At 35.4% G+C, this 24,965-nt stretch overlaps 1 protein-coding gene across 1 annotated transcript in view; it reads right to left on the bottom strand.

Annotated features, from left to right (window-relative positions):
• The window catches only part of trps1 (trichorhinophalangeal syndrome I), a 138,115-nt gene that overhangs the window by 78,301 nt on the left and 34,849 nt on the right, over positions 1 to 24,965 (bottom strand). The window contains exons 3-4 of the mRNA XM_088928427.1: positions 18,876 to 19,996; positions 11,141 to 11,735 (exon numbers count right to left, since the gene is read on the bottom strand). Coding sequence (XP_088784553.1) covers positions 11,141 to 11,735; positions 18,876 to 19,996 — 1,716 coding nt within the window. The remainder of the gene's footprint in view (positions 1 to 11,140; positions 11,736 to 18,875; positions 19,997 to 24,965) is intronic.

Raw genomic sequence — 24,965 nt, 5'->3', positions numbered from 1 at the left:
TATTTTACCCACTACCCTGCACACTGTATATACTATATCATTTCTTTCAATAAAATTAGAAGCTACATTGGAAAATGTAAACTATAGCACTTTTAATTCATTTCATTTCTAATCTGGTTGAAATAGACATTTTGTTTACTGTAACTCTCATTTGTATAATTCACTTACTATAACATACACACATCTACTGTTACTTTGATGCGTAAGACCTTTCCAAACTGTTTGCATTAAAGGTTTTGAAAAAAAAACTACTTCTTTTTGAAAGTGAGCCAAAGAAACTGATATGAAGCTCTTACGAAGTACGAGATGATGTGATACATTATATGAAATGACATGAACAGACGATGTATTCCTTGAGTTCAGTCATCCACATTAAATTCAATTCCTCAACCATCCAGTTTATACTCAAAATCAAAAATCAAACTGTCAAATGAAAAACAGTGAAATACACATTGTTGTTCTTACATTATTTTTTTTAAACTTGATATGTGAAAACTTTACAACAGCAGATTGTTTGGCACATGCTGGTGGTCTATGAAACAGAAGTCATTTTTGAAAGACTGAAGGCAGGATCAAGTAAATGCATCAAAAATATATTGTAATAAAGAGGTACGCATCTTTGTTACAGAGACCTTGCTAAAAATTTACAACTTCAAATTTGCAAAGAAGTTAACTTGCGGCATTTTTAATTTTGATATAATACAGACTTTATATACAGAATATATAGTCAGCAGTTTCTTTATGACTGAAACAATGGCAAAACCATTTATCTCATTTGGAATCTAGCTTCAATGAACTTTAGCAGTACACTTTGGTATCTTAAGCAACACTAAATGGACAAACCACAAACTTTGCTTCAAGGATTGCATGCGTAATTTGCCGAGTTTCACTTTATTTTTTTATCTTTTAATATACCATTTTAAACGTTTGTCAGTACTTTAAGACAGTATTTTTAGAGACTTAAGACATATACTACCTACTGTTACTTTATACCAATTTAAAATAGTTTTAGGCCAGAGGGATATAAGCTGGCAGTCTTGAAAGTGCAACTTGTGATGTATTCACAACACACATGGGGCAAGTGAAGTGTGAATCCAAAGATCTAACAGTACACCCAAGCGTAAAAGGGATTACTGAGAACGGTTTATCAAAAAAACCTAATCCATCTTCTCACCTTCAAAATCAGACCTGCTTACAGTATAATGATGACTTTTTATTTCTTATTTGCCACCTTAAAAAAGAAAAACACAATGTAACTAAAATTGTTATATTTATTTATAAAGATAAAATGTTGTTTGGATAATGACAGAACTGCTCCCTCAAAGAAAAAAAAAAACTAAGCAGTCTGCCAAGTTTTAGATAATGTAGTATTATGTCTGAATCACTCCCTTGCAAAACCGGGGTTATCAAACACTATTCTAGCCAAAAACACCAAAGGGTGGAGTAGCCACTATAACTTTCAACATGTAATACTGTTTCATAAACTTCCCAACCAAAAGGATATAATGTTTAAATGCATTAGTAATATCAATACTGTATATCTTCATGTATATACTGTACGTTCCCCACTAATGTATTTATACCATTGATTATGAGGTTGATCCAGAAGGTTTCAATAAGTTGACAAAAACTTCTGGAAGTCACATTGATTGCCCCTGAATTTTAAAGAAGGATACATGAACACTCAGGAGCAAAACACTTAGCTGCTTGTCATGTTAGGGAAAGTAAAATAATTTTTGTAGGATCTAAGGAGGATATTAGTGACCAAACTCAACCTGCTTTAAAATCAGAAAAAAAAAACATCCCAGTTTTGATTGTGATGGTCGTCATTATGAAGCTCAGTATTAAAGGTATGGTCGGTTCTCCAAAAAATAAAAGGACTGAAGAAAATATTTACTTCAATGTGTAGTCAGAAATGTGAATGTGTCTAACTCAAAGGCAATAATTATGAATGTTAAAGAAACTCATAAGGGTACAATCAAACCATTCCTAGGCAGGGAACAAATGAGGGATCCATTACCTATCTCACATTGCCATTATCTTGTTGCCAAGTTTGAAAGGAGAATGTGCGAGAGATGGAAGATCTTTGTATGTGACATGTGCATCTCCAATTGTATGGAGAGCAATATGGTTTCATTCTGCTGCACTGTTTGTTTACCAGAAGAGTAATGGAGATATTTCAGGTGGGCATCATCTTCTGCCTGTTCTGCCAATGAGGACTTTGAGGACATTGGCAGAGACTGAATCATACCAATGGTACTGAGTTCACCATAACCAAAGCAGCTTTCTTACTTCACTAAACTGATGCTAATCATGCATTAATCATTGCCCAGGTTCCACAATAAGATTGTGATCTTTGAATGTGAAATATATAGAGTATATACTATAAAAGAACCAGTAAAAGTTAATTCCATGCTGAAAATACAACAGAGAAACAATTTTTTGACACAATTGTTCGGGGTGAGGGTAAAGCTTGGAATTTAGGGACCTCATGAGGTTGGTAATAAAAGGAAGATGTTGAGGAGCTGCTTGTCACAAAAAGTTCTTTGCTTCTTTGATTCTGCTGCTGGTGTGGGTAACCTGTTTTTTAAGGGAAGGATAGTAGAAAGCATTAGTATTCTGTATAATTGCAGTAGAAGTTGTTGACAATCTAGTCTTAGAGCAATTTGCTGTGAAGAGACAAAATACTCATTTATTAAGAGAAAAGGTTCCAGGGAGGAAGAGAAAGAATTGCTTAAAGATCTAGAGAAAGGTTTAGAAGAAGGCTCCTTTCTCTTTTCTATTTTTCACCATGGAATTAATTTTTTACTTGTTCCATTGCAGCTAATGCACACTGATGCAGCTCCCCACCCAAATACCTTCTATACACTATATACTGTATAGAAAATATAACTACTTTGATTTTCTAAGAAAAGAACATTTACAAAGACAATGAATAACAGTCAAATATTTAATGAGTTAGTGATTTAGAGACTACCCCTGAAGCATTATGTCATACCATACATGAAAAGAATGTATGGAATATGAAAAATAAAAATAGACTAATATTAGCATTGTAAAGTGCATGAACACTTTACTGAGGAATGTGTCAACATAATATTCTGTTTCCTCTTTCTAGTGAACTATTTTACAATTAATTTTGCAGCTTTGCCAATATAGTGTTTCCTACATGTGCAGCTGGTGTAGGGACATTTTAATAAGAAACACAAGAGTTTAAATAAACAATCTCATGTACTACACAAGAAGATGTGCTTTCAAAACCATTTAACCCATTTAAACAGGGTAAGCAAATTGAAAAGAGAACAAGACAGCAACAAATAAAACGTTAAAAATAAAACTTTAACCACTAGCAAAACTGTCCGTAGTATAACTATTATTTCAGATGCATCACATTTTTCACTGAGCTCTAACAACTTTTTAAATGGAAAAGTCTTTAGGGACTATAACTAACAACCAGTGGTGTCAATTCTGTCAGCTGGGACTGAAGACCACGGAACACTGCCAACTTTTTCTAATACAAATTGATTTGACTGCACATATTCCTCTGGGACCAGAGGCTGAAAGGTTACTGCTGTATTACAACGAGGCAGCCACGTGTTAGTTTATAATTGAGAAAATAAAAAGGATACAAACATCAATGGAAAAGTGTACTTCTGTGAGTCCAGATAAGTATTTCATATAAATCATCACAGGTAGTACTTTATGTACAACTACAAAAGTCAGAATTAATCCCAATCTCAACATATATCACCAGAAACAGGCATCTTATTAATATAGAGGTTGTATTCACTTATTATCTTTTTTTATCCTGTGACTGATATGAATATCTGATACACGCTATACTTATAAAAGTAATCAGTATTATATAACTTTCAATCTGTGAATAATGCACAAATAGTTACTGTTTATCATGCAGCACTCCATTCTGTATTTGTTTTATTTTTTTGAGTGCAGTAGACAATTGATTGTATATATTTTTATGGGTACATGAGGCAGCAAGCAGCCATAACTCGACTTTTATGGAGAGTGTTTTTTTTTACATTTAAGAATGCTTTGTACTTGGCAAGGTATTTAGCTAAGCTCAACTTAATTACAAAAGACAAATCAACATAAATGTGTGGTTCTTTAGATGTGTGTAAAACATTACTGTATTTGTCAGCATTACTTAAGCACAACTAAACAGCTGGGCTTAAAACAGTCTACATAGTTCAAAACAGCACACACCAGAGCAACAGCAGCATCCCTCCAAGGACAACATATGCTTTCTCCTTAACAGCAGAGCTCCACTGCCACATGTGTTATTACACTGCGGGCAATTGGCTTTGTCCCTTTTTATATACAGGTAACAACCACTGTTCATTTTATTTTCAAGCTTTAATGTTGTAGCAGTCATGTGAAGCTTTGATACCTTTACATACTGCGGTGTGACTTTCTGTTGCAAATATGGTATTGCTAAACTGCATCAGTGGCGCATGTCTTCAAAATAAAATCTGGTTTGTGTTGGGAATAAATCAGGCACATTCCCCTCAAGAAACAAAGACATTTAAGCAATGTGCCTAGCATTCACCCCCAGTTGCATTTCACTTTTCTAGAGAAAGGATACATTATTATGGAACAAATATCATACTAGAAAAGCCTCGTTGTTGCTGTTATGCTCCGTCATTGTCCATTGGTAAGATTTCAGCATTCATAGGGCACCTACACGTGCATGTGTACCTGCAAGTCATATCTGTCCTGGTTGGCTCATTGACTCTGCTGGCGCTGCCTAGGTTTGCAGTGTGAAGGGAGAAAACAAACTTTTGGAAGGTCGATCTCAGGACCTCCACGTATCACTGCAGAAGAGCACAATGCAGTGATATGCAGTGATAGAGCTATTTCACAAATTAAAGTTGAGTGAACGTCATTCAAACCCTGATTATGGTCTACTTTTAAGAAAGCTGCTAACAATGTATGTTCAAATGTAGGAAGTCTAACAATAAAAGCAATATATGTGTTCTGGATCATTCCACAATATTACATAAACACAACAGTTAAAAAACATCTAAAATGCTGCAAATACAAGGAGTCATTTTGGGCTGTCTAGATCATTTCCTTTCTAGTAGCTAATTGATCAAAGGCTCTCACTTCTTGAAGAATGTCAGGGTATCAAGTACTGTATAACAACATGGATAGGTAAATTGTTCCAGACTCCCACAGCTCTCTGTATAACAAAGTACCTGTTGTTCTCCTTTTCCAACACACTTCCCCTTAATTTCCATTTGTTTTCTCTGTTATATGGTTAACTACAAGAAACAGGACGGCAATTACACATTTTAGACATTTTCATGTTAATGAAAATATAAGGTTAGTCCATAAGTTTATAAAGAAATCAAGAGCTACAGTAAAACAAAATATTAAAAATTAATGATACTATACATTTTTAATATAAGGAAGGTTTTAAAGGCAATTACAAATAGATTTAACTTCTACAAAAGAAGCACACCCTATTATTAAAAACCGATATGAAATTACTCCTATTCAAGTTACACCTGCTGTTGTTTGAGGTTATTTGGGAATGGCTAAGTTGTACCTGAGGGAGAAAACAGCTCCAGGTAAGGGAGCTGTCTCTGACTTATCATCACAGGTCTGTTTAAGTCTGATTAGGTGCATGTTAGGATTTAGACTCAAGGAGAAACCTAACACAACAAACGTTCTTTTTAATGTTTTGACCTTTCTTACAAACACACCTCTTACTCACCAACACAAAAGATCAAACTAAAAATGTTGCGTATGCAATGTGTTTAAGTCAAAGGTAACATTAAGAAAAATCTTTTTAAGATTTGTTAAAAACCTGAACAATACTAACAGGAGGGGAACAGGGTGGCTCATTTCCAACCGGCTATGCTACCTCAGAGTCAGAGCAGATCTTCCTGGAATGAACGAAAATGCATAATTTGCCCTATAATGTGAATGAAAACAATCCCAGTTTATAAACAATAAAAATGTTATTAAAAAGTGCCTGATTAAAAATAATTATCTATTTTGAACATTTTCATAAATTTGATATGTCTGTCTACATTATTTTGTTTGATGAGGCAAATAATATTTACACCTCAATTTAATCAAAATAATTGAGAAAATTCATATTAATGACATAACTTTACACCGGTAGATTGCTGGAACAAATGGACACCAAGGAATTCAACTGCCTGGAAACTTCCACCCTCATTACCAGTCTGCCCTAAAAAACAGAAAAATCTAAAACATGCTTCACAACATACTTCAAAATACGACCCCTCAATGTGCTGGATTAGAAGATTAGCACACATGAAAAAAGCCAACAGAAGACAAAAAATTATACATTATATATTATATATTATTTTAGCTCCAATTGAAGACAGCACAATTATTACGGAAATGGAACATTACTACATCGAAGCAAAGATGGAACGCAAACTTGTAATAAACAAAACATAGCTGCTGTCATCATGACTTTAAGGTAGTGCAGCCCGTAACACTTTGAAGCAGCACCATGGTGTGACCTTTTTAATAAGCATAATGTCACTTTATATGCTGCAGTGTTTCATGAGAGGTGATGGTTTTATAGGTCGTCACATAGCCAATGGGCAAATGCTTTGTTAAGGGATATGTAAATGAGGGTCACAATGCCTAAATTTGCCAATGTGGCAGAAATCCAGTGTGCAATGATGATCAAAATAAAGCAGCAGGAAGCAGCTTCAGGGGTTAAGAAAAAAATTAAGTTGATTAGATTCTTAAGTTTGGAAGGAAGTGCTTTAAGGAACTGAGCAGTAGGAAAATTTGAACAGAAAGGAAGCAACCGACAAAAGTGTGTTTTGCTTTAACACAGGTGGATTCTAAGCTAAGCTTCCATATCATGCACATTAATTCACCAAAGCACTTTGCATTATGGCAAAAGAAAACTTCCTCAATGTTAAATATATAGTAAGAAAACTTTAAAGACAAGACTCAGCCTGCAATATACATTTATTTCCTTAAAATGTGAAATAACATATATTTCATCATTGCGTATTATGTTTAATCTGTTGGGAGCCATACAGAAATTTGGCATTTAATGTAAAAATAAATTAAAGTGCTATATTAGAAATGCGGTTCTTTATACATAGTTCTTACATCATTCTGTACAATTATTCTCTTTAAAAGGACCAGAAAGTGCTGGCAAAAAACATTTCCCAGGTAACCGTGCTGTAGAATTCCTAAATGTTATTTCCTTTTGTCTGATGTGGTGTTTCAAGCAGATGGCTTCCCTGTGGATTCTCTTCAGAAGAGTCTTACAGAAGAATTATTGATCATAAGAAACAATCCTAAAGTTTTAGAGAAATGCTTGCAGGTAAATGTCTAGAGAATTTGAAAATATCAAAAGAAATGGGGATGGCAGGCCATAGGCAGGATATGTTCCTATTTCCCCAAACGTTCTCAACATTTTTTATCATTATGGACTGCTTCCTTCCAAAGTATTTTGATACTATGTGACAGTTATGCTCTTCTTACTTTTATGCAAATGTTACTATAAATGTCACTGAAAGACAGTGATAACATCTGATATATTGTACCACTTAAGAAAAATATTATTGATTATAATATTTTCTGTGGTAAAAAGTCACCTTTTATTGAATTGTTCACAGTAAACCTTCAAAATCTATTTCAATTTTCATTGTGACAAGAAACTGTGAAAATAAAAAAGACATAACAGTAAATGCCAATTCCAAAACAAGCAAGATTTTCCCATTTTCATTATTGTTGCCGCCCTGCTGAAAACCAAGCACTCATTTTGTTTGGATTGGAAAGACCTGATAGTACATGCACTGGTCTTTAAATCTCTTTATAATGAACACCTCACTTGCAACAGCTATCTGCAAAACACCACATGGTAGTTGTGATATTAACATTTCAACTACGCCTGCTATCACCTCCTGTCACCATAAAGTATCAGGATATAATATTCTTCACTATTAAATGAATATATTATAGTGAAAGTTAACTGTAAATCACTGAGGCACTGGACATTTCCTTTGTGACCTGTCATCATAACAAAAATACAAACTACAGTACAGAAGTAAAATCTCATCTGAGGTTGACTCTCCCATACTGACAATCGTACAGAAGCTACTAACGACAGGTGAATATTTTGTGAATTCTGGTCTCCAGGGAGAGGCGTTTTACAGAGCATACCAACTAAGAAAGAATATAAGAAATGTTATGAAAGTACATTCTTGGGCAGCTTTAGAAAAACCCATTCAGCCCTGCCTTGTTCTTCTTTGAATTCTTGACTCATGAGTTAAAGCCTGGTAACTTGAAAACATTATAATATTTGATAGAAACCCCAGAATCAGATGTGCCTTACCACTTTGGCAGTTAGAATCTGATTCAACATTTTCCAAAGGTTATAATACAACATCCACCTACACCCTTAACATTTAGCTTACCGACACGCCTTAGATAATGACTTCACCACCCTTTCCACCACACCCAGTCTTCAAGATCTTCGATATTTTCTTTTAAAAAAGTCCAATGAAATACTGACGCTAAAAATATACGTATCAAAACCATGGTGAACTACTGCCCAGTACATTTATCAGGTTGTTGGAGTTGCTTTTCCAAAAAACACTGCTGTCAATCTTTTTTTATGTTAATTTCACCGCTTGTTGAGATATTTTTTTCACACTAAATCAATGCAAAATGGGAAAATCTGACAAGTGAAAAACAAAGTTTTGCTTCTTGAAATGATTGTATTGTTTAGTAGAAGGTATGCACAAATGTGTGCTTCATTCATATTCATTTTTGATGCAATCATATAATGGAAGTGACTGGAGTTTTAGTTATAGTGGTTGTTAAAAAAATCCCAACATAATGTAATCTACAGACATACTTTACAGCAAAAAGTAGTGTTGAGAAACATGATTATTGCCATTGTAAAACAGTAATAGGAAATTAGGACTAATACTTCAGTATGTTGTATGTTCAAAAGATCTTGACCTAATTAGAATATTACTTCTCACCCAATCTGTTCTTTGACAGATTTTTGTATTTAACAGTCCTTAAAAGGAATTAATTTTACAATATCTAAAACAAAAACAAAACACTTGACTCGGAGAGCTAAATAAGAGAATAGTATACACTTAGCAAAAAATAGCCATAAAACAGTTAAATAGTTTTTGCTCTTGATCAAGTGTTACTAATTAAATGATTTGGTTCCCAGATCAAGAGACAAGAGAGATATTTTTTACATTTGAAGATGTGCTGTAACAAGTTGCTCACAGTGTGATTTTAAAAGGTTTTTGCTCCAGAGAAAAAAAAGTAAGTAATCTGAAAGATGTATATATGTTTGACAAGGCACAACATTGAAATTAAATAGAAAAATCAACACCTTTCTTTACTTAAATAATTATTTTCTGTATATTGACTACAGGTTTTTAGCTGTAAAAAAGATTGCATTTTGTACTGAAGGAAAACCTGAAACCTACCTACAGGCAACAACCTACTGTATGTATTTTACATTTTAATTGTGGAATGAAAAGGTGAACTCTACTTAGTCGTGTCATGTTTTTCTGTCACTGTCAGACTGTCTCTGTCGACCTCTTACTTTTGTAGATTCAAGCAGCTCCACTAATCATAACAGACAGCTATCATCATTTGCAGAGTAATACTGCAGCACCACTCTTGTTCATGGAGATGTACCACCCCTTGCTGATGTCTGCAAAGCATAACTACTCCTGAGACTACCATCGATATTACATCATCTCAATGCAGAATATGACAGCACTGCAATATACCAATGTTGCAGCTGATCTTTTATTGAGAGTTGGTATTTAATTTAGAGATTACCAAATTGTTTGCTGTGCAAGCGAGCAATTTTTCCTCGGATCATGTAGCATCTTAGGAATAGGAGTTAAATTGAAACTGTTACAGAGAGGTTAGATTCGTGTAGTGTTTTAAAAAGTAGCAGAACATTAAATAATACATTCTCAGTTTATACAGCCCACTATCTCTTTGTGCATAACAACACATAAACCCTGAGGGACAGTCATTGAGTCAGATGAATACTCAATTCTGTTTAATGAAGTAATAGCCCAAAATGCTATTCAATATAGTTTAATGGCTATAAAAAAACATCTGTGAACCACAATGCTCAGAAGGAGTATTTTAACAATTCAAATACCAGAACATAATGTAACAACCTTCACAGATACTTTTTTTCTTACATAGTTTAAATGACACCTGGAAGAATGCTAACCACAAAGTGATGAAGATTTTTGAAGATTTAATCCTCTAGCCTACAAATAAAGAGTCCTCAATTAATTCTATCAAGTAATGTTTGTCAAAGAATGTTTATCAAGTCCTGTCTCATTTATAGAAATAGACCAAAACCTACTAAATTGCAGAGGTGAAACGTGCATTTCAAAACCCTGGAATGTAGTACTGCAATGCACTTGGTCTTCATTACAGTTGCAGCACACAATAAAATAACTGAAAATTCAGCTGTGACATCTAAATAAAAAATGAGAATATTCCAAAGTATTACTGTGCAAATAAAGAAAGGCCTCACTTATAGTAATTTAACTGCAGTTCATAAACTTAAAAGTTTGCTTTTTGGGGGAGGATTCCAACTTTTTTTTCTATTAGTCACAATCCTTAACCTTCATAATAATATTAAAACGAAGGTACTGAGTATCATTTTTTTCCACCAAAAATTAACAACAAGGCATATACAGTATATATTTGCTTTGCATACATATGTATATATTTAGAAAAACTCGCATTTGAATGTGAACGACAAACTAGTTGGTCTTTCACATACAGTATATGCTTTTAGCGCACGCCTGCACTTCAAGAAACAGAAAGATGTAAAAGTAAATAAAATAGGCAAAATACATTGCCTGTTGGTTTTGCTAACTACATGATCTGCCAGGAAAATGAAAAACAGCAATGCAGACATAAGAGATGTTATAGAATGTCTCATCTTTTCTATTTATCGATACAGTCTTCTTTCCAAAACATTAAATAGCGAAATATTTAATTCATAAACATTTCTTGATTACCCGTATGACCTCATAATTTAGAACAATAGGCCAATTATTACCACTTATAATTCAGTAAGGGAAAAAGAAAGTGCATGTCCTACCCGCAGAAGTGACTGTGATTCCTCCTTAGATTTGCTGTCACCTGTCGTCGAATACTGAGGAGTCAGATGACCAGGTTTTTCTCCACTGCCTGTTGGTGTCCCCTGTAGAAAGCTTTTAGACTCCCCAGTCAACCCATAGACAATGTTAGGGGTATCCCTGATCATGGGCTTCTGTTGCTCCTGGTTTACAGAAACCGTAGTGAGCAAGCCTAAGGCACCCTGCCCATACGATGGACTTCCCCTTAAGATATCCATGCCTCTTTCTTTGGGAACCCATACAATGCCACGTGCTTGGTCGCCAGAGGACTCCCCCCAGCCTTTCTCCCTGAGCACTTCCTTATCTTCTAGCGTTTCTCTCTTCACTGTGCTGTCTCCAGCCGTGTCAGGTGGTCTCTGTTCTGGATGCATCAGGCTGTATAACTTCAAGTCGCTCTTGGACTCTTCCTTGATGCTCACGTTACTGGTAAGGCTGCACCCATTGGCTGTGGTCATGTCCATCTCCTGGCAGTGAACGGTGTTGAAATGTTCGAGCAGGGCCTGGGTATCCACTGCAGTAAAACTGCAGTTGCGGCACTTGCAGCAGTTGTGCACCCTCCTAAACAGAAGAGACAGAGATTACAACCATGTTCATGTTTGTCAGCCGTGATCTTGCAGCCCGGCACTCTGTGCTGTACAAAGGAGATCACCAAAAGGTTTAAGACTTTTTTATTTGAGGATTCTGCGCAGAAAGAAAAAAAAAGAAAAGAAAAAAAACATTTTTTTCCCCTTCTTAAACCTCTTTGAAACTATGTGCAATGGAAAAACTTTACAGGTACATTCACAGACCAGATGTGCCTGTTAATTTAACTGTAAGTTGCTTATTGGTTTCAATTGCGAAATACCATTGGTATATCAAAAACTAATTTTCAATGGTATACACATTCTCCAAAAATGTAAGTAAATAATTAGATTTTATTCAAAGATACACAGTTCATGACCACTTCTGGCAAATCAAACAAATGACAATAAAATGCATAAATGTTTCAAAACCAAATTATTTTTTTTCTCCTTTTAATCATTGAAATTCTTATGTTTTCTAAACACATAAAGACTTTCTAGTGCTATGTTTTCTTTTCCATTTTTGATAATGTTTCTGAGAATACCACTGGGAAGTAAGACGTAAGAATAGATTCAGTACAGTTAATAATACGTTTTATAAATATATAATGCAGAAATCACATTAAAAGAGATTTTAACTGTTGTGAGAGTCACATTTGGTCATAAATACAACAATCATTTTTAGGTTGAGCACTACTTTCTAAGCTCTAGTTTTATAAATTATTTTTTTTAATTTAAGACAATTGCTAGAAAAAAAACATAAAAAATATTCTTATAGAAATTATCAATTCGAATGCCTCTCTTTATTTCTATTCATCTTTATGCATACCGAATCACAGTACCACAGTTTCATATTTTAGTTCTGTACTCTTAATCAAGGCTTCATCAAATGCCAAAATATCCTCTTAAGGTACAGTATAAATGTTTTGTTGCTCAGAAGAGTTTTGTAATTTTGTGTAGCCTGAATAAACAGACAGCAAATTTAGAATTCCTTAAATACATCTGCACTAACATTCTACCTCTCAGAGTACAGTTAAAAAACCACAACAATTTAATTTTGTTAAAGGTTTACTAAAATACAAAATACAAATGCTTTGACTTGAGCTGGTTTGGTTGGAGGACGGACACTGATGTGAAACAAGCTCAGGGACTGCTGAAATTGGCGATGAGAGACAAAGCAATTATTTTGGGAAGGATGGGCTTAAATCCTGTATTTATACCTAAGCAGAAGCAAATGTTTGGCTTGCACCGATCCGTCCCTGCTGATAACAAAGTAAAAGTACCTGAATTGATTGACTGCTCAGTTCAGAGCTTATCCTGCTTTCTGTAGCTGTAAGCATACTCAACACAAAACTTCCCCACAGAATAGGAAGTGATCAACTTTGCTTATCAACTCCAATGATAATGCAGCTGCTTGGTCTGGTTCATAGGTTTAGGTTTTGCCAAAATTAGAAAAGGGTGGTAACAGTGGATTATTATGCTTTAAAGTTAAAAAAAAACACAAAACACAAACAAAAACAAAAAAACAAAGTAAGTGGCAACATTCCATTCTTCATTCCATTCACAAAGTATAGTTTTCCAAGATACAAAAACAAGTAACACTGTAATGTGAACTGCACAAAGCAATGCAAAAACGTTTGCTCAAGCCTCTTTAACATTTTCAGAAATAATCATTAAACACCAAATCCATTGTTTCTGTCCACCTATTCAAGGTAGCAATAATACAATTGTGATGTCTGATTACTTCCAACAGTCCTTTAAACTTGCAATTAGTATTTCTAAAACACACCTGAAGAAGGCTCCACGGCCAAAACGTTGTGTTTTTTTTCTTCTTTTTTTCAGCATGGAATAAACCTATTACTTGTTCCTTTCTAAAACATGCCTCTATTTTTAATGAATTACCATCTTGTGATGTTCACCCAATCTAATTTTAGCACTATGGAGGAAACTGATTGAGTTACTCAGTTAAGAAGGTCTTTGCCTTTCCTAGATATGCTATCATAAACATTAAGACCACTGGCTTGTTTAATTCAGCAAGTAACATTGGGTAAGCAATGAACCTGTTAGAACAGCTAACTTAATCAGTGTACTTCCTTTTCCCCCCATACCTCTTTCACTGAAATGAAAAGTTTCTTGATCTCAAAGCACAGCACAAACAAAATTCCTAATCAAGAGGTTTTCACCGCAGTACACTTGGGAAAAAGATAACCCCGATTGTTTTCCATTCCCATCTATACATGCATGCATGTATCCATTTTCTAATGGCTTTATCTAATGCAGGGTAATGGGAGAGCCAGCATCTATCCTGGCAAGCAACAAGTATAAGGCAGAATTATACCCTGGATGGGAAGCCAGCCCTCAACGGGGTACACACAAATATAGACACTCACAACAGAGGGCCAATTTTCACAGAAGCCAATTTACGTACCAGTACGCCCTTGGACTGTAAGAGGAAACCAGAGCACCGAGAGGAAAACCATGTAAACACAGGGAGAACATACAAACTCCCTGCAGGAATTGAACCCAGGGCCCTAGGGCTGTGAAACAAGCAATGTTTGCCACTATGCCACCATGACCACCCCCAATAATTCTGAACAAATCTATTCTATATTACGAGTTTAAAAATTTTAAAATGTGCTGCAAAGATCAAATGCAAGATTTAAATTTGGATCAAATAGTAAATAACGCCTACTCACGTTGTTGATTGGAACAAAGTGCTCCACAATCATCACCATACTTGAAACTTAATAATAATTCCTGCACTTGCACAGAACTTTTCATTCCAAAAAACCCCCCCAGTTTTTCAAACAGGAAGGTAAGACTCAAATGTGGCTAGTCAACGTGTGACTCTTCCAGTCCATCCCATTGCAGAGATTTGATACAAACAGCTGTTTAGTTGCTTTATTAATCCTTCTAATTATCAACAAAATAATTGAAAGGGTGGATTCTGCAAAACTGTGTAATGGATTGTTACTGGAGAGCTGAATAGTATTGGGCTGTAGGAAAGAAAGGCTGCTGAAACACTACTATTGAAAAATACTAATGGTCAAAAAAAACTATTGAGTTATTACCCTGAGCACAAATAGAGAGTAAGAAGCAGTAAGAAATACTCAGCGGCTTTGTGACAAGTAGCTTATATTGATTGTCTGCATGTCAAACCGGAATAGGTGTTTCATTAGTAAGCTATTGGAAGCAGGCTCAGTACAGTAAATAAACATCATAGAAGAAGAGATATGAATTTCAATTTTCGTAGCTAAACCTGTCATAGTAAATATAATTCTGATATGTTTCTGATTTATAAACTCTAATTTAGAAAGCACTGTTTTATGTAGGAATGCTTATTTACTTTAAAAAACTGGTTCTTTATGTCTGGTGACGTTAGCTTTTCCCGGTATCATTTTAAAATAACCTTTTTGAAGTCTGCTTAATTAAACTCTTTTTAAAGTTATTTTCTTGCCACAAGTGGGATTTCGTTTTGATAAAGTGCACTAATGTTTTGGAGTGCTAAGATGTTTATAAAAAATAGCTCTTTCCTAATAATAAAGTAAATTCTTTATTTTGTCGTGCATAAAATTCAAGGACAAAATAGTCGTAACTTTGCTGTCCTTTTTGCTTTCTCTTGGATTAAATGCAGGAACACGCCACTGTGGCGAAAGAAAGTAGTAGAAATTAAATTGGACATGCTAATATGAAAAAGTAACATTTAAATACAGCTGGTTCAGCCTGTGCTGCTGTGGAGTCTGACAGGAAATTATTGAGGCCTACAGAACCCTGATGGAGATCGACACTGTACATTAAACAACCAAAATCTAACTAAGCAACAAGACAGACACAAGAAGACATACTTTAAAATGGGCTTTTTTCCCCTCTGACACAGACTGTTATGGGCTTCTGGAGTACACTGCTAAGCTTCTGATTTATTAGGAACGTTCACGATCTAGCTGTATGAAGGTCTGCAGTCAAATAGCTACAAGAAGCAGGACTGCTATTTGTGGTCTCCGCCTGTGTTCTCGTAAATTCAGACCAATACTGTTCTATTTATTTCCAATGACAGTCAACTCAAGTGAACCGACTTCAAATCAGCTTATAGTACAAGGTCCTCAGGGAATGGATTGGATGTTTGATAATTTTTAAGTTTATTCCACACACTGAAGTATGAGTCTCAAAACAATACAATACAAATACAAAAAATATTATTGCAAAACAGTACAAATGTTGATGGGAGTGAGGATTCAATATACTGCTGGGAAGATGGCACAGCATGGAAATGTGTCAGCTGAGATTTAACTGATAATGTTTAAACATGCAGTATATAAGCAGTTACAAATACTGTAGGTACCAGGTGGAGTGAAGAACTATTAGAGTACCATAAACTGGTAAATATAGAAAAATGACACACAAAACAAACATCTCTATTACAGTGATACACAGTTTATATCTATTATGCTGAGGGATGCAGAGGTTTGTTGTCTATAATACCTGCAGCCAGCAGGTATATCACCCTGCAACTCACAACTGGCAGCCCACTGAAGCTCAGCAGGTGTGAGCCTGGTCAGTACCTGGAAGCGAGGCCCTCTGGGAAAGCTAAGGTTGCTGCTGGAAAAGGTGTTAGTGGGACCAGTAAGGAGTGCTCATCCTGAGGTCTGTGTGGGTTATAATAGCCAAGTATAGTGACAGGGGCACCAAATGAGACGTAAAACAAAGGTCCTGACTCTCTGTAGTCCTTATAAAACTCAGGGCATTTCTCATAAAGAATAGGTATTACCTTGGCATCCTAGCCAAATTTCTCCCTGTCCTTTACTAGTCATGGCCTCCTAATAATCTCCATATATGAAATTGCTTCATTACTCTGTTCTCCTCCCCATTGATAACTCATGCGTGGTGAGTGTACTGCTGCACTTTGCCAGCTGCACAATGGTCCCCACTGTAATGTGCTTTGAGTGGAGAGTCCAGAAAAGTTCTATATAAGGATTATTATTATTCCTTTATACTTATAACAAAATGACATGTTAAGAAGTTTTAAAAGAGTTACATGTCTAAAGTAAACAGTAACATGATTTGAACGATTCCTACCAGCCAGCTACATGAAAAATGAATGGCAATATTTGTTGCAAACACTTTCCCAGAAACTGTACTTGTGAATCTTAGACATACTATACCAAAAAAACAGAACACGTGGCTAGCTGTAGCCAGTCAACTGCATTATTTGTTCAGAGTATCTGATAGGAAAATCTCAAACAAGAGCTTCTATAACGCAAGAGACCCTTTTACTAAATTTTAATGACTGTTCTCAGGCTTACAGGTGCTCCAGAATTCACACAATAATAAGATTATTAGAATTTAAGGGGTTCCTGTGATATGCAATCCATAAACGTCACCTCTTGGTCTGTCTGGCAAGAGAGAGAAAGGTATATACGAGCAAACACATACCGTAGTTTTCTAACTTTCTCCTCCATAGTGAGTAAAGAGTGCACCATTTTATTGAATACCATTGCCATTTTGTATTTAACCCACTATTTTGTGTACATTTTCAAAATTGTTTGCTATAACCATTAAGGTAATTTGTGTCCTGGCCAAATCTCCCATTGGCCCTTATCAATCATGGCCTCCTAATAATCCCCATCTATGAACTGGCTTCATTACTCTGTTCTCCTCCCCACTGATAGCTGGTGTGTGGGGAGCGTTCTGGCGCACTATGGCTGCCGTCGCATCATCCAGGTGGATGCTGCACATTGGTGGTGGTGGAGTGGAGTCCCCATTACCTGTAAAGCGCTTTGAGTGGAGTGTCCAGAAAAGCGCTAAATAAGTGTAAGCAATCATCATTATTATTATTATTATTATATTATGGGAGGAAAACTTAGTATTTCACATGAGACCTGGTAATATTTCACAAAATGTAACTATGGTACATATGGCGACATTATGAATTCTTTATTCTTCAAGTAATTGTTAAAAACTTACAGAATGACAGACATTCATAAATAAGCATGTGACCACCCTTGATTTGGGGTAACTCCTAGCACATTAAATCACATTCAGTTTAACTAATTCTTTTCCACATAGGGTTCACCATATGAACAAGAATTTATCATTGATTCTACAGGATTCTCTAGGTCTTAGAGAATTCCAAATATATTTCCATTTATATGTGTGATAGTAAACATTGTCTTTTCTATTCTGTCATGTCCTATAAAGTCTAAAATATTATAATTATATATTACTATGCATTATTAATGCATTCATATAATATGAACATGATATACTGTATAATATCAAAATATGCATTCATATTTTTCATTCATACATTTTAATTCCTCCACCTTAAAAATAATGCTTTTAGCTTAGCTCTAATTTCTACAAGAATCACCCCTACAGTGCCTCTAGTGTCTGAGTTCCAATGGTCTCATTATTTATAAAATAGCTTGTTAATAACCTTTCTTCTAGCTATTAACTGAAGTTGGGAGGTAGAGTTTTCCATTTCACATTATCCTTCACCTTGTTTAACTGCTTATGTGAAACTTTATATACCCAACTGGTTTTATGAGCAATATTATAGTTCTATTATAACTGTAATATAAAAAGCCACTACGACACAGTATATAGCTAATTTCTACCAAAATGTTATTTTAATCCCACCAACATGTCAAAAATGTCCAAACTGAAAATACAGCATATTATACATTTTATTTGACAGTGGAATGACCAGCTATGTTTTTATTTTAACTGGTTGTACTTATTGCCCAGTTCAGTTTTACACCAATATTTCTGGAGCACATACAAACCACTTGCTACTCATATACTGTACAGTAAAATATTAAGCCTATAAAGAACACCCAGGGAGTAAGAAATTAATGAAGCATTATAATAAACAATTTCAATAATAAGTTAAACAAAAACAAGTTAAAATTAAAGAAAAAACATGCTTCATTTTTGTCTATATTATGGAATAAACCATGACACCAAGTAGAGGTCAAGTGGTCTTCTTGCATAACATTTGTTATGATAATTCATATTATCAAGATAACATCCAAAAGCTAGTCATTTAACTACATCCCCTTGGAGTGGAGAAGCTTCAAAAGATGTTAAAACATAAGATAACTGAAGAAAAAGAAAAATATATGGCTGTTTTTCACCTCACCTGTAGTGACGAAATATTTCCTCCTCAACCTCTGTAACAAAATCGCACTTGGAGCAAGAATGCTCCTTATTTTCTTTCACTGGCAACTGTCCCTGTTCAATCCCAGGATGCTCATCTTCAGGCTTGACATCCATTGCCATCTGGGAATTGTGCATGTTCTCATAATGAAGCAAAAGCACATCGACATCATGCGCTGAAAAGGAGCACTGATCACACAGGTGCTTAACTTTGGCTCTCCCTGCCACACCAGGAGACAACTGCAACAGCAAAAGGGCACAATGGGAACAATTACTTTTCCTGCAGGCAAAGGGGTAGGTAATTTCCCCCATGTGCTTCTCAGGATTACACAGGCCTCTTGGGCAGAACTGGCAATGCTTAATTGTACATTTGTGGATGTTGTGCACCTGTTGATAGTGACGCAAAAGAGGCCCAATGACAATCACATCTGGACCATGGCTCATGGAATAACGAAAATCACAGAACTGACAATTGTAGCTTGTCACCACTGTGTCCTCGATTGCTGTATTGCTCATGGGCTCTTTTGTATTTGCTGGGGAAAGCACATCGCCGTCGGGATTTTTACTGACATCACTTTGGATCATCGGCTCTTCTCTTAAGATCTTCTCACCGCCTTCTTTGTTGGGGCTCACTGCCTGACAGTGTTTTTTGTTGTAATGTTCTAATAATCGTAGTGTGGTGGATGATTCACAGCTGAAGCTGCAGAACTTGCACCAGTAGTAGCTGGTGTTATCCGTACTATTTTGTCCAGGGGAGTCCATAGACCTGATTGGGACAGAATAACCCACAATGGTATCATCCTCTGCTCGGATAGTAATTCGGTCTGGCCATTTCCCAATCTCGCCTGGTTCCACAGAGCGAGGCAAACAGTTAGCTTTGCCGGAGTTTCTCTCTGACAATTTACTGCAGTCTCTTGACATGTCAGAGTTTCCTTGATGCGTCTTTATCTTGTTTGGATGGGTGGCTAAAAAGTGCTGCTCTAATTCTGTTGAAGAGCTGCCCATATAGGTGAAATTACAGAACTTGCATCGGAAGTACTTGGTGTTGCCTTGACAGTCTGGCGTTTTCCGTCCAATTCCAATGAAAGTACCTCCCAAAGTAACCTGCAAAACAAAAAACAATAATCACACTACATGCAGGTTTGGCCTTGAAATGAAAAATTGTGTGTCAGCGTGCGCCCTGTGATGGACTGGCGTCCCATCCAGGGTGTATCCTGCCTTGGGCCTATTGGTTGCTGGGATAGGCTCCAGCTCCCCCCAGCCATAAATCAGATGAAGCAGTTAAAAAATGGATGGATGGAATTTCATATGATTTGTAAAGTCAGTACAGGCAGAACACGCAAACATTGTTTCAGACTTTTCTTAGTCTATTCTTACACATAATATTCATATATAAATACAGTTGGTGCCAATATATTCATAACCTTGATAATATGTGACAAAGGTGGTTTAACCTAAAGAAAATGAAGGCATGCATTCAATATTTTTGCAATTTTGTGCCACAAGGCTATTGGTGTTGGATATCACAAAAATATGTACAAACATTTCTTCAGAGCCAACAGATGTGTTTAAAATAATGCTTTTTGGTCAACTCATAGTTTCACAAGGTCTCAGGTTATTAGCAGAAGCTTCTGGAGGCCACCTTCATTACTACTGCATATTGAAGGAGGCTGAACACAGAACCAACACACTGCCATCGTTAAAAACAGTTCAGAGAATTTGAGCACAGATCTAAAGTAAGATTATTGACCTCAACAGCTCTAGTTACAGCTGTAACAATTCATAAGAGAACCCAGTTTCAACCATGATTTCCATCATCCAGACATTCAACGTTCATGGGATGGTTGATGTCCAGGAAAAGGACTTAAGAACCTTCTACCTACTTGTGAGATGAGAAAGGTGGCTTGGGAAGCTAACTCACACCCAATAGCAAAAAGTGAATCTTCAAAAACTCGAACGCATGATATATCGTCTCTAAGTATCAATTAATGAGTGCAAGACATGGTGACGCACTAACTTTTTGTTTTTGGACAGTCTCCTTTTTGGTAATATTTACATGTGAAGATAATATTCTTGTTTAAAAGGAATACAAAATCTTCACAATGTATGGGACATGTTTTGTTTTGGAGCTTTTTGTGTACTCTGATCCTAGTGCCCATTTGGAAATTGAGGGATAGATGGATTCCAAAGAATATCGGGATACTTTATCTAAAAACCTCTTAGTTTTGGACTTTTCAGAAGAATAAAGACCTGAAGCTCACCTCTAAACTTACTGCAAAATGGTTAAAGGAGCATTAAATGAACTTTTGTGATTTTGATCCTCGTTCATCGCAATCTTCAGTATCCAGTCCAATAAAACATCATTTTTTAAGTTTTTTTATTAAAAAATAAAAAGCTTGTTGTACGAACTAACTAAAACAGTTTGCAAGCACAACTCACTTAATTTAAAGAAGATGGAGAAGATATGTATGGAATAATGTTCATACAGTATACTGTATCCCTACAAAGAAGTGTTCCAACCTATTAAAAGGCTACAAGAAGCACCTTCTTTGTTTTCTTAAAGCCAAAGAACAAAATACCGATCGCTGAGCTGTGGATAATGTTGAATTAATATTTAGAAAATATATTTTATGACAGATCTGCACTTTTAAAAACACCATAAATTGCTCTGCACCATATTAAAGGCACACACAAAAAATAAGGAAAATTACAAACTAAGAAAACAGAGTATAAAGATAAATCACAAGCCTTTCTGATTTCATTTGGAATGGTGTTCCAGAGCATTGGGGCTTTGCAGCAAAAGGCTCTGTCACTCATACAGTCTAGTAGAGGAACAGTGATAACACACAGTACCCAGAATCAGCTGTGGGAAGTTCAGGTTAGGGAGAGTAAACAGATAACAGATAGTGTCTAGATACTGAAGAGTCATGTGCAAGAACTCAGAAGACAGAAGTGATGTGATTACTTGTGCACTGGCGTACCTAGACGGGATTCTAGTTGCCAGTTTGTGAATAGAGTATATTGCACAGCAACTAAAGTATACTTACAGTTTTATAATAAGTACAGTCCTTTACAAAACAAATTATTTTTTTCTGTTTACAGACAGAATCAGCATAGGATACTGCGTGGCAATAATTTTATCATGGAAAAACAAAGTGTTTACAATTACCTTCATATGGGGTACACAGATAAATCCAGAAAGAAAAATTATCCTCAAATTTTAATTCTGAATTTAATCCAAAGCACAGCAATGTCAGCTGACAAGGTTAAAGCGCCAGCTTTACAAAACTGATAAGAGAAACACAAAAACATGACCTCTTAATCACAATAAAGATGTGACAAAACGGCATTATCCAAGCTTTTAGATCAGATATGCAATCAGAAAGCACTGAAGTAGCTACCATGGTGTCAAGATGAGTGTGGACATTGACTTGAGTATCATCTACATTCTGTAGAAATGGCTTCAGACTTTAATTTAAGTATGATCCCTGTGGAACATCAGATATAAGCAATCCAACCTCAGGACTTAACCCACATAGAGAATATAAAATTTTAAGCCATTCAATGCCAAATAAGCTCTCCAACTGGGCAAAATGTCATGATTTACAGTATCAATTACAGCCCTGAGATGTATTAGAACTAAGATAGTGGAGCTCTATAAACCATCATGAGAAGATCATTAGCAGCTGTTGTAACATAAGTTTCATTGCTATATACAGTACTTGTCTGGAAATGTTTTTTTAAAGTGCAGTGCCTATTTAGGTGCACTGCGACAGTATGTGCTATTATCTTTAAAGAAAAGAACAGGTTAGATATGGGCTGAAAAATAATCAGATTATCCCTTACCATATTAGATTTTTATAGGACTGGCATACGTGGAGAAGTATTTTTTAAATAAAAATTAGAATCATCAACAATTTTGTTATACCCATTTGATTGGAAATGGTTTGTTGTGTTTCTTACATCCTGTCTCACAGCTACAAAATCCCATGAGAATGTTGTGCCAGATGTTATCAAGCTTAGATGTGAAAAATGTGTTTGGATAAATGACATGAGGCAGGTAATCTACCAGGCAACCAATTAATGGTGGAAAAATGGCTATCTAGGATTTTTTTTTGTTATTGATAATTTGATAAAAGGTCTTCTTTGATTATTCTTGATAATTTGGATATCATAATGGCTGGATCTTGCCATAGCTTTTCAATATTTTATCAGGCAAACCTATAATTGCAGATATACACTCAAACCAGAAAATGTGCTTCCTATGACACTGTTTATGAGACGCTGCTCTCTTAAAACAGACAGACCACATTTTAACTGGATCCACAATAAAAAATAAAAGTATTATGGAGACATTGAACTGCTGTACCTTACCTTCCAAATCACAATAGAAATGAAAATAAGAAAGTGAGACAACTGACTGCCAATTGTCTAAGCTTTCAAACTAAAGCATAAAATGGAAAAAAAACAGTAAATGTCTCACTGACACAAACAGTCGTCTGGAAGAAAAAAGTGATGATTAAATCCAAGAGCTTGTTAAATTTAAAGTATAATTTATTCAAGCACAATTAACAAAAAAATCACTTAAAAAGGCAAATGTATACTTTTGACTTAAACAGGAAAAAAAACTCCTGTTTCCTATCATTGATGTTATTCAGCAATACTGCTTTATTATCTAATGAGCAAGTATTAAACAAGACTAGTCAATCTTTGCATATTGTATGGAATAGCATGGAACATTTTCAAATCTCAGAAGGTATTGGATTGAATAAGTCAGTTCCAAAATGAGAAATATTAAGATCCCGCTGCAGAAAAACAAACCGACAGCAATTTTCATAAGCATATTTTTAATTCAAATGTGAAAAAGATAGCGACCACTATGGCAATATCCAGGTCAGAAATGCAGAAATCTGGAGATAATACACTGTCAAGGGAGAGTGACCAAGCAACATGACCAATAACAGAACAATCTCTTATTTCACAGCAGGGCTACACACATCTAGAAGCAGGAGTGAGCACATCAACTACTGCAGTCTCAGACTGGTCATAGGCTCACTGCACCAAGAACAAAGCAGAAACCCAGAATAGCCACACAACAGAGCCGACTGTAGTGAGCACAGAACAATGAAGACACAATGATTTCAATTTAAAATTTGAAAAACTGAATGCCAATGTTAAAATTCCTTTTAAAATGAGTAAACTGAAAAATAAAGTAAGAACAAAAAAGCAACTCAGAGCGGCAAGTCAAGTATACTGCATACTCTCAGAAATGGAACTAGAAACCCCACAAGTTTTTATATTTTAATTTATTTACTGTCTGTAACAAATAGTGAATGGGCACTTGATTTTATTATAGAACCAACTTTCAGATGGGTTAAGGGCATGAATACATTAAGAGTCAACTCTTTGAATATACTGTATCTTCAGGACTTAAAAGCATTAAGTTGTGCATGTTTATGAATCGGCCATGAAGAAACTGGAGATAAAAAACTACTGTGCTAAAACAATGCCCTCAAGAAAATGTAATACTGAAAGCTTGAGAAAATGAGGCAAATATTGTTTTATACTATATTCTATACTTTATACTGAATTCTGAGTGTCTAAGAAATTCTCTGAAATTAGATAAACCAATAAAATACAGAACAAATAAGTGTATACTGTGTTTGTGAAGTTTAAAAGCATCATGAAACAGTCTCTATAATGATATTTTAGTCATGACATCTAACAGAAAACATCATAAACAGTATGCGAGAGATCTTAATAAGCTAATAAAGTTGTAAGTAGATACACATGTGATGTAAGTGTATCTGAAGATGTCCTCAATAAAATCAGTGACACATGTTTACAAAAAATGGGCATCAAGGAGATTCCCAAGTGACTTAACCAATGCAGACACTCAATTCCAAACAAACTGAGATACTGTATATTAAGCAGGCATCATAACTGCTCATAATTGTGAACCAGAATCCCCCAGAGCATTTGCACAATTGACAAAGTGCTGCTGGAGGTCAGGTTAGAATTAGTCACTCCTGTAGCTTCAGAGTAACACACATTCCAGCAGTGAAATCAGTTA

This window comes from Atractosteus spatula, chromosome 12 (genome assembly GCF_055471065.1).
Source record: "Atractosteus spatula isolate fAtrSpa1 chromosome 12, fAtrSpa1.hap1, whole genome shotgun sequence".
Classification (NCBI taxonomy): Eukaryota; Metazoa; Chordata; class Actinopteri; order Semionotiformes; family Lepisosteidae; genus Atractosteus; species Atractosteus spatula.
Note: the sequence above shows the minus strand (reverse complement) of the source record. Positions and strands in the feature narration are given on the sequence as shown.